The sequence below is a fragment of the Rhopalosiphum maidis genome, chromosome 3 (genome assembly GCF_003676215.2).
Source record: "Rhopalosiphum maidis isolate BTI-1 chromosome 3, ASM367621v3, whole genome shotgun sequence".
NCBI lineage: Eukaryota > Metazoa > Arthropoda > Insecta > Hemiptera > Aphididae > Rhopalosiphum > Rhopalosiphum maidis.
Genome location: NC_040879.1, coordinates 2,147,084 through 2,158,857, shown reverse-complemented (window position 1 = coordinate 2,158,857; position 11,774 = coordinate 2,147,084). Strand labels below are relative to the sequence as shown.

The window sequence follows — 11,774 nt, the reverse complement described above, 5'->3', positions numbered from 1 at the left end:
GTGTCCAGGCAAATTAAAAACATCGAAAGAAAATTCTATTGAAATACCAATAATTGATAAAAAACGTACTCATCCTCCAAACACGCATGAAGTTGAAGCCTATAAATGCTTAGCACGAATGAAATATAAGGTAGCAACTACGTTAACAAATCTAATTGAGATTTACTGTGAAAAACTTGGAAGATTGGATAATGAAACTTGAGCTAAGATGCCACTAGAAACAATTACTAAAAGAACTCTTCGAAATCAACGATCAAAAAATAATTTTAAAGAACCCAGGCATTTAGATGACTGTATAATCGAAGGTAAGATTTTACCACCTGCTACGTGAAATGTACACGAAACAACTCTAAACAATTTAGACCGTACTATTAATCAAACCGAAGAATTTAATCATCAATTTTCTAAATTCGTTAGCTATAATCATCCCTCTATTTGGACTCTGATTAAAAAAATTAGATTAGAGATAGATTCAGATAGCACTAAAATAGCACAATTTGATATAGGTAATTTACAACCAAAAAAAAAAAAAAACATATGAAAATATGCAAGAAAAGTTTTTTTATTGTGTACAAAATATAATAATAATAATCATGATAATTAAATCGAACATTTCTTATACGCCGTAGCCTATCATATACGTTTTAAATAAATAAATTTGTTTGATTTTATTTTTTTTTACAAACTATTTGTGATAATTTATACCTATAATAATAATAATTGATTTTCGCTTTCTTTTCCATACGCTTTTTTTCCATATGCTTTTTTTTCTTTTGCTTTTTATTCACTTGCTTTTTTTTCCTAAACTTCTTGCTTTGACATGCACTGTTGTCGTCAAAGAAAACTGTTCAGTGTGCTTAGAGCAGTACAATCTTCTTTTAACGAACACAAATTGTTTGTGAACCGGCTAAGATCATGACTGGCTTTTAAGGCATAAATATTATATTATTAATTATTTTTTATTTTTTATATGTTTATTATTTTTAATAATTTTAATTTTTTATAATGCATTACAATTTACGCCGTGTTATTGTTTTTAATATCGATTCGGGTAAAAGGTGTTCGGATTTACGGACTTTTGGAAAAAATAACATTCGAGAAAAAGGTGTTTGGAACAAAGGTTTTAATAGGGAATTTTGATTTGGTAACAATATTGGTAACCCTAATTATTATTCGTATACCAAAAAATGTGTAAGAAGTTATAACAATTAACAAATAATACGACATACCAACATCGAAACTAAAAAAAACTTGATTGAAAAATCTTAAAAACAAATAAATAGATTTAATATATTTTCTGTGTGGAACAATGAATATATTAATTTTATAATGAATGCCAATGATGCCAATATATTCTCTAAATTTAATATTTATAGTAAATTTTTTTTTTTAATTCATGGACTACATAGAAGATCTCTGAGCTTATGTATAAAACTATGGAGGTACATACTGCTTATTTATTGAAATTTAATTAATTTTAATGATATTATTTTTGGTGGATATACTTAATAACTAACTATACTTGATTATTTTTTGCATATGAAATTATTTTACATTGAGTTTTAGTTATTAATGAATCATTAATTAACGATATATTGTTATTAGAACGAAGAACGTTTTTTTACTGGGTGTGGCAATGGCAAGTAAATAACCTCATATAATTTGTACTTTGTACTCACTGTGGTTTTTTTTTACAGGGTGTTTCCGAAATGAATAAAGTTAATAGTATAAGCGTACTCGTTGTGGTTGTCCAATGAAGATTTTTTAAGATTTTTTTTCCTATTTTCAAAATCTGGGCTTATTCAAATTACTTTTGGAATAATATCTTAAATATTAAAATAACACTTGAATTGTCAAACGCATTATATTGCGATTACCAATTCACTGTTGACCAAATACCTATGTAATACCTGGTATACCACCATATTCTATAGTAAAACACACTGACAGTCTGAAACCCTGAGGTACTTGTCACCACTCACCACATCCCCATAGTCAACCTAATATACTACATAATCATACAATTCAATCATATTGTATTTGTGAACAATTAATACAACATAAACACCATGACATAACATCATACCTCTTTAAATTGTGATGTAGAACAAAATTAAACAAAATATCATGACAAATACGTTGAATTATGTAATCCCTTTTGAACACCTAATTATTCATTGACTGGAGCTGACATCATCATACTATCATATATATATATATAATATCATTCATTTTAAATGCATTTCAGACGAAGTAGGTGTGCATATTTTTATTGAACCTCATCATTTTCGATTCGATAGTATTCAGCAATTCAGTTTTTTTTTTTAAAAAGTGAAGAATTCTGTTTTATAAATTATATATATATATATATATATACATATATTATATTATTTTTAATGTGTTATATATTATATATATTTTGCTATGACATTTTTCAAATTTCAAAAAAGCAAAATTTTTATTATTAAAAAAGCTTGCAGGAGGTAACGTCTGGTAATTAAAAACTATTTTTAGCTATTAAAAATCCATATGTTAGTTACAACTCATAACTAAATTATTTTGACATTGAATATACTATTATTTTTAGATTCTGAACGAAGTGATGAATGTATTGATTTTACAATGTGTGTTTTTTTTTGTCTGTCATCATGTTTTGGAGTAATAATAATGCTTCGATTGTCAAAAGTAAAAAATTTCTAGTAGTTTTTAAAAGCGTCGGGTAAAACCCTGAAAAAATAACGGGAATTTTTACGCATAACCACTTTTCGACAAAATCAATTTTTTGATTTTGCTACAACTCAAAAACGAATCATTGTAAATACTTGAAATTCACACAAAATGTTTATATTATGGTTATCTATTTATGATTCAATTTTCAATTCAATTTTGACCCTTTTTAAGCTACTTATAGACTTATTCGACTTTTAAATAAAATTTGGCTATCCAAAAAATTTTTAAAATTGAATACAAAGTTTATTATAAGTAGTACTTATAATATATACTAGCTAAATTCTATGCACTCGCTACTCCGTTGTCCCATACAAAATGCATCCGTGTTAAATTTAGTTGCCTAATGCTAATATTTAGCATGACTGCGTGAGGATAAATAATATTTTTGGTTTTCTAATTTGGCGTATAGATGATACTTCTAATATATCAAGTTACCCAGCGTCCCACCCTGTGGTGATTTTTTTTACCATTTTACATCAGCATTTCAGTATTTTTATGACGAAACAAACAAATAACCATTTTCATATTAAAGATTGTCTATTTTTTGTTTTAATAATAATTAATAACCGATTAAAAAAACTCAGTTATTCGATTATTCGGATTTCGGATAATATAGATTATATTTGATTATTTCGATTATCCGATAAATCGATTATGTATCATTTTTTGAAAATAATCGTACAGGGCACAGCCCTAAACATATAATAAACGTTTAATTTGCAATAAAAAAAAAATTAAGTCATTAATCTAGATAAAAACTATCTTTTCTTATGTTGGAGACCAAATCACACACATCGATCATAATTTAATCAAAATCAGTTGAGTAGTTTTGGAGAGTGCATCGCGGACATACGAATTTTTTATAAACAGACATATTAATTGAGTATTCTCAATCGTATTTTACGTTCACCACTTTTGTATTTATCACATTCCATACGATTTTGTTAGTAGGTACCAAAGGTGAATATTATATATATTATCAAGAGTACTTGTAAGAATGTATTCGGTGTTCGGTATTCGTTATACTTGCCAACTTCTCGCGAATTGTCGGCGAAGTGATACAAATTAAACAAAACAATTATACATTCATCGAATACACAAACCACGAAAATCCAACTCAAGAAGTAATAGAAAGTCGGTAAATCAAAAAAAAAATGTCAATGTGTTTGAGGTCGGTATAACCACCCAACCACCCAGTGGATACCCCACAGCGGTGGCAAAAACCAACGTGTAAACACGCACAGGCGATTTTGGTCGGATAGGGGTGACGACGACCCGTCGTCACGCGTTTTATTCTGACAAAATACGAACACCACAGGTATATAACAGGGCGAGGAATATTGTGCGCGCGTTCACGCGTCCGAAGGCGGTTCGTCGGATTCGTCGCCGCTGCGTCTCTTCGCGGACCTCTCGCTCAGCTGCGCCAGGCTAACGCACTTTGGGTTGGTACGTCTGTTCCGCAACATCGAGCTCGCATTCTCGAAACACTTGCCGGTGAAGTCGAGCATGCTCCGCAGTTCCGACCTCTTGAACAGCAACCCGCTATCCGAGTGCCGTTCGGCCCGCGATTCGGCCGATCGCGCCGGTCTCGCCGTGCCACCGCCGACGCCGCTGCAGTCGTCGTCGTCGCCGCCCCGAACACGACGTCCGGACAACGTGGCACGGTAGTCGTCGGCCGGGATCGGACATCTCGCCGGCGGACCGGCTGTCGTGTCGTCGCGGCTGTCGCCGTAGTTGCCGGTGCGGCCGTCGGGGGCTTTCAGCGCGGCCAGTTTGCGCTTCAGCTCGGAAATCCGCTGTAGCGACTTGTCGACGACAACGGTCTGGCGTTTTTCGAACGGCGATTCGACGTTCCCGTGGCCGGCGCTCTGCCGCAACGTGCACAATTTCGGCCGCGGGCACTCGCGTTGCTTTGTCTTCGCGCCACCGCAGCCACCGCCGTCATTTAGTGCCGGCGGCTGTTGCTGCTGCTGTTCTTCTTCTTTGATAGTTTCTGAAATATTGTTACGATTATTTTTTTGATTATCACGTATTCATGCGTAATATGACAAGTTTTTTTTTACACATAAAATAATATATTCCTGTATGTGTACAAAAAATATTTTAATGATAAGAAAAAACGTCCTTAGCTTATTTTATATTTAGATATGTAATATCGATTTGTATATTATTAGTTGTTATGAAGTATTATCACGATATAGGCATATTAATAAAGTAATAAAACGATATTCTTGGATCTAATTTACATTAAAATGGACAGTATGCGAGTATGCCACTTATAAGTGATTATAGGCAGATAAAAGACGTATGGGTAAATTCAAGTCAAGTAAACCTGTTGATTTTATTAGTGATCTATGGAACTTTTCACCTATAGAATATCTACTTATATGATCTTGATTTCGCTTTAATTTAAGTCGTAATAAATTATATCATAATTATTAATTATATACCTTATGAATTTATGAGTTATGTAATAGTGTAATACGTATTATACAAAATAAATACAAATGTAAATAAAAGTAATAATAGTAAATAGACAAAAGTCTTATCACAAATCAACTAATGGTAAAAATACACACGAACACAACCACAAAGCATTCCAAAAGTAATACTTGAATTTTGAAATAAATGTTTATAAGTGGTATTATTTATGACCAGGTAATAATTAGTTAAGAAAAAAAAATGAATAAGAAAATGTTCATATTTATAGATTTGCAATAATTCAAACATTAAAAAAGGATAAATAATATACAAATTCAAATCCAAACCAAAAATAACAGATAGAAAAGAGCTGGATTTTTTTCAGACCGAACCTTATGATTTTATTATAAAATTATCATAGTTGAAACAATAATAGCTACTTCACTTTCAAACTTTTGTGAGAATGAAAAAACTTAAATACCATCTAAGATTAAGAAATTACCAATAGGTACATAGAAAAAAAAAGCTGCTTTTCTACACATCAACTTAACAACTGCAACTACACAGTAGTAGTAAATGTTAAGTGTATTATTACGTTAAACATTAAGGTAAATAACTAAAATGGCTATGTTAATTAAAATTCAATGATAATATAAAAATTTTATTGAATATTGATATTGATACGATGCAAAACGATTCTAAACGGAGACTCTCTGTTACGCTATAATATTTCTAAAAATATTTTATTATATGTTTATACAGCTGTAAGCAAATATATTAATATAATATAATTTATTTTTGATATGACATAGTAGGTTGAACTAATTTTTGCAAAACACAATTAGTATTATATTATAAATTATAATGTAATAAAATAATTATTATTTAGTATTATTATATATATATATATATTTATTAATTAGATTTTAACATTAAATTATAATATCTCCACAGTTATGTATATGAATCTGAAATGAATATAAGTTGGTAAAGCTCACACTCTTAAATTCAAAGGCCTGATTGCAAAATAAAATCTAACGTATGATTGATTATATTAACATTGTCAGTTGAAAGAGCGTCAATAAGGGAAAAATTAATACTAGAGATGGAAAAGAGAATCTTTAGCTGATATCTTTGGATAGAGTGAGATGGACAATTTATGAGTAGGTGTTGGAATTTTATATATTATTCCTACCTTTTATTATAACCTTAATCAATACCACAGAACCGTGTGTGATTAAGCTCATGGTATAAATAGCATACAATATCTAAATATTATCGAAATGTCATAGTGTACCAATAATTATTAATAATAATATACGCAGTAAGTAATGAAAAGGTTCAAAGTCCCAACAAATAATATTTTTTGAATAACAACAAAATAAATAAAATTATTATGGTACGCTTGAATATCCAGTGTCGTCTAAATTCGAATTTCAATCGCTCATTAAAAAAAACCTAAGTGCTTTTATGTTAACCTTTTTTATTAATTCCAGGAAAATACTTAAGAAAAATATTGTGTAACAATTCTAAACCCGTGTTGAAATTAAAAATTGTTTGAATTTTTAACTACAAAATAATTTGCAAATGTTTGTAATTGTTGATAAAGTATTTCAAATGCTTATAAAATAAATTGTGACTACCTAGCTATACATGTATTTTACTTTCGATGTTTCTTAAAAATTGAATAAGAGCAACTTATGAGAAAAATTATATTTATTTTTCAAACTTTTATACTAATAAATAAAAATGTTTGTCATGCATAAATCAAAAACGATATTATAAAAATTATTTCAAATTTATAAAATGCTTACATAAATATTTGGTAAAAAATTCAAAACTACAGTTATTCAATCTAAAAATTCCCATTTTTCTTCTTTAAATTCTGAGTGGCATTCTATAAAAACCGAAAAAATCTATCACAGAGGTAGAAATATTTGAAAATTAATACAAGATTCCTCATTAGCTTTTTTACTTATAAAAAAATAAAAAATTCTTGAGAAGTCACATTAATCGTGTATGTACTGTAACTTAAAATGTTCACCAAATTTTTATATTAACGTTTTTTACATGTATCTTACATAGTTTTTTTAAATATATTGACATTTTAAACTTTCAAATTATTTCTTTAAAGGGCGATAAAAAATATTATTCACTTGGTCAAAATTCTTGAAAATGCAATAAAAGATTTAACAACCGTTATTTTATATCTGTATAAAATATTAAAAATACATAGCCACATTTTCTTTTATGTATTTGAATGTTAAATTTTCACAATTAAGGATTGAAAATTTAATATGTTTTTTATAGGTACTAACTAATTAAATCAAAAAAATCTAAATCATGTAAACACGCTTTCGACACGAAGTTTAAATTTGGCGGAAATTACATTTTTAAATGACGAATAACAATATTAAATTGTATTATAATTTATAGTTCAAAAACATGAACTATATGACTTTTATGGATATTTAAATTTAAATGCGAGTTATAAATATTTTAAAATTGTAATGTTTTACTTTTACATGGGTATATGAAAATTAGAAATTTGATAAGTCAATAAAGTAGATTTTAATATGAAACAATATAAAATTGATTCTGCTGAATGCAAATTTGTCATGTTTAACATTTTAAGACGGCGACGAACAGCAAATATGCGTGTTCGATGTCCTCTTAAACATACAAATCATACAAATGCATGTATAGGTAGGTATTTTTACTTTAAAGTATAAAAATAATGTATAGTGTATACTTCTTAACCTAATTAAATAAACTATTCTATACTTTTATCGCCAGCCTCCGTAACAACGTTTGTTTTCATTGGAATTATATCGTTAATAATCGACTGTTCTACATTTATCAAAAAATCGCCAGGATAAAGTTTATCATAAGCATTAAATGCTTCTTTGTCAAGTTCTATTTGTGTTTTAACTTGAGCATCAACTTTTCGATCGGCACACATTTCTGCACCAAGTCGTATCTCTCCAGTCAATAGACTAGCATCATTCCATTCGAATACTTCTGTCACATTACGGTTTTGTTGGTTTATGTGCATTACATTGCAAATGTCTGAAGTTTCCCCACTTTCTTTCAATTTATCTGACCTAATAATAATTATTAAATTAAATGTATCTAGTTTAAGGATGATTTAAAATATGCTACTCTATATATATTTTATAATATTACAAAACTGATTAGGTAGTAAGTACCTACCTACCTACCTACCTACAAGAAAATAATAATAATTTTCCTAATATACAGGTATATAAGGTACATAAGTATAGCTACTTATTAAATAGTTTAGATTAAGCATAATAATATTTAAGTAGTACAATATATTACACAAATTATTCGTATGTATATGTATGTATCGTGCAATTTATTTATAAATGCATTTTTGAAAATAATTTTGCATATTGAAATTGTATTATATTTTATAGTCGACTATTGCTTGTTTAAAAATTAAAACAAAAATATGTATAAAGTGTCATAGATTTTGGTTTTTTATACTATTTATTATACTCAAATTATATAATTATATAAATATATATATTATATTATATAATTATATAAATATATATATTATATTATATAATTATATAAATATTATAATATAAAAAGCAAGATGTTTTTCGAAAGTGACGTTAGACATTAGATACCAATTATTGTTATTTAATACTACAATAATAGCATCTCAATACTATAAAAAAGTCTATCAAGTAGGTATATAATGTATACACAAATATTTTATACAAATGTATAATTCAAGGCATTAATAAACGTCAACATTAAATTACTTTTTCTTAGATATCCTGCTGCCAGAAACTGATGAAATGACTTCGTTTTCTTCACTGTTGGTTATATATCAAAAATACATATTAGTAATCATAATCACACCTATTATACCTATACTATAGGTATATCTTACTCTTTAGCGGTTGCAGTTTTTCGAGTTTTCGGAACTTGTACATTGTCTGTGCTCGGTTTGATAAATTTAATACCTGCTAATGCTCTTTCCCATTCAATGTCCGTGGCATGTGGACCACTTTTCGGGATTGTTATTTGTGATGATAAAGACCAATTATACATTGGTTCGTCTGAAAAGGCATAATAACACTGAACACCTACGTTCGGTATAACTTGATAAGAAGCATATTGACATTTGTCATTAGACATTGCTGTGCTAACAGTTGGATTAGTGTCCTTGATATCGTATTCATTATCTCCAATACACGTAGCAGTTCCTTCTTTCTTTAAGAATTTCCTCGCCATTTCAATCACCTGAGCAACAATTCATACTTTGAGTATTAAAATTACACCTTACCATTTACTTTCATATATTTTACTCCATTTTCCAATGGATCAATTATCTCAGGAGGCGGATCTTTAAATGGACAGATTGGTTCTGTATATTGCAACGCTATCATCATAAGTTTAATATATTCATTTCGAACAGTTTTATTTTTATTTTGTTCTAACGCTTTCAACCAACTTGATAATACACAAGCATCTATGTACAATATTACATTAGTTAATATAGATATTATACGAGCTATATTGAAATTATTTAACGTTAAAACGGAACTTATATAAATAAACTCAGTTAAAACCTAAACAATTAAGAATTAGTTATCTATATAATTACTTAACCGATTAAGTTAAATATAATATTTTACATCAATCTTATTCAAAAATGTCAGTGTTATTAATTATTATGCATAAAAAATGATAAAAGAAAAATAGTAATGTACTTCATAAAAATAATCTTGTATTCTTATTTATAAATATGCATATTTAATGTTTATTTTGAGATGTTAAGTTTATCATTACATTAATTATAATTTAAAAAAAAAATAGAATATTCATTATAGACCACAATTTGTAGAATATGTATAATTACATAAAACAATATTTTAAGTTATGTTACTGTTATAGGATATACAACTGATTTATTAAATTCCATTATTATTATAAATAATAAACAAACTGCATACTATAATCATTTTAATATTATTTTATTAAAATTTACCTCCGATATCATAACGTTTTAAAACCAATTGCTTAACTAAACCGTAAAAAAAAAAAAATGTTATGTCTTCATCATCCGTAGGATTGAAATTTGTTGTTAATGGTTTATCATTGCTTTCACTGTTGGCAGTCATATTTAACTTGTAACTTACAAATCCAAAATTAATCAAGTATAGATATTATTTTATACCAATGTCAATAATTCGATAAAAAAAAACAATTCAATTATTATAAATATTTAATAAAAACTAGTTATTGAATGTTTTTTTGTTTTATTTAAATGATTTGTTGCTAATTACAAAAATAAACTTTAAAGCCAATATCTATAGTATATAATATATATATATATATATTGTGATTAAGTTGAATATTATCAATACGCGAAAATAAAAGATATATTTTAACTCAAAATTCTCATTATTATTAAATTTTGGTATCCAAAACTTAGAAAAAATATAAATAATGTATTAAATATAAAATTAAAGAAGTCACTCTAATGCATTTTAGTTTCAAGCGTACATTGTCTTCAAGTAGGTCTCTTTAATGGATATGTTAAATTTGAATTAAATTTTTATAACTAACAGTTACGACGAGAGAATTTTATATAAGGTGTCAAGGTTACTTTAACCAAAACATATATAAGTAACATTTTTATTTTTTTAGACATACTTCAATTTTAAAGTTGGTTGAAATAACATATTCTAACGAAGAATAACAATGTTAATTATTTAATATTTTATTATAATACAAGAACATTATTCATAGAGAATTAGAATGTCGTCATATTTGAATTTATCGTCAAGTCTACTTTCCCACATTTTTGATTTTATCCGTCCCCCCCCCCAAAAAAAAATCTTAAAAACGTTATTTTAAAAAGAAGTAATTAAAAAATTGGCATATTTCAATTTTTGGAGAATTTGAAATCAAAAAATAAAAAATGTGGGAAAGACGATCTCAAGAAGACGACGCTAAATTTAAATCTGTTTTTAGAATTCTTATCGCTTCATTCTATCAATCGGTACGTTGGAAATAGAACACATTTATAATCCTATGTTACGTGTATGTTAGACAAAGACAGTAAATCACCACTTCCAATCCCCTTAAACTTTAAGGCTTAAAGTATATAATGAATTTTATTAAATGCAATGATATTTTTATAATATTATGTAGAATGTAGATTCATTTTTAACATAATATTATCTATTTATATTGTGAATGTATTCACACAGTTTAACGATAAGGTAATGTATTGACTCAAAATAATTAACAACAATAAAAATAATTCGGTATAAATGTATAATAGTTATGTTTATTAGTATATTATTATGATGTAAAAGAATAATAAGATTATCAATCTATATAAAAAACATCTACCGAAACATGAAAAATGAAATTTGTTTTTATGAGTGTTTGATTTTTAAATTTTTACCACATAGCGGGATATTCACCCATAAAATAATTTTTATTTATTTATCTTCAAATAATTTTTGATATTTTGTTGTATTTCAAAAAAAAAACAGTAGACAAATATTGTCACCAAATTATTATATTATCGTTTTCATTAAATAATGATAAAATTTTCAAAATTTTGATGG

General features: G+C 27.3%; 1 protein-coding gene across 1 annotated transcript; it reads right to left on the bottom strand.

The window, feature by feature from the left end:
• Positions 1 to 4,082: 4,082 nt before the first annotated feature.
• LOC113560021 lies at positions 4,083 to 10,313 on the bottom strand. The gene is made up of 6 exons (XM_026965805.1): positions 10,181 to 10,313; positions 9,498 to 9,661; positions 9,080 to 9,432; positions 8,949 to 9,002; positions 7,936 to 8,255; positions 4,083 to 4,723 (listed from the first exon to the last, which is right to left on the bottom strand). Exons 1-6 carry the CDS (start codon positions 10,311 to 10,313, stop codon positions 4,083 to 4,085), a joined length of 1,665 nt encoding a protein of 554 aa, XP_026821606.1.
• Positions 10,314 to 11,774: the final 1,461 nt, after the last annotated feature.

What these genes read in the sequence shown, in the direction of transcription:
- LOC113560021 (XM_026965805.1), bottom strand. Translation starts at nt 10,313, where the DNA reads ATGACTGCCAACAGTGAAAGCAATGATAAACCATTAACAACAAATTTC. An exon ending in AAAACTGCAACCGCTAAAGA is followed by an intron (nt 9,003 to 9,079) that starts GTAAGATATACC and finishes TATAACCAACAG; the next exon opens with TGAAGAAAACGAAGTCATTT. An exon ending in TACGGAGGCTGGCGATAAAA is followed by an intron (nt 4,724 to 7,935) that starts GTATAGAATAGT and finishes ACAATATTTCAG; the next exon opens with AAACTATCAAAGAAGAAGAA.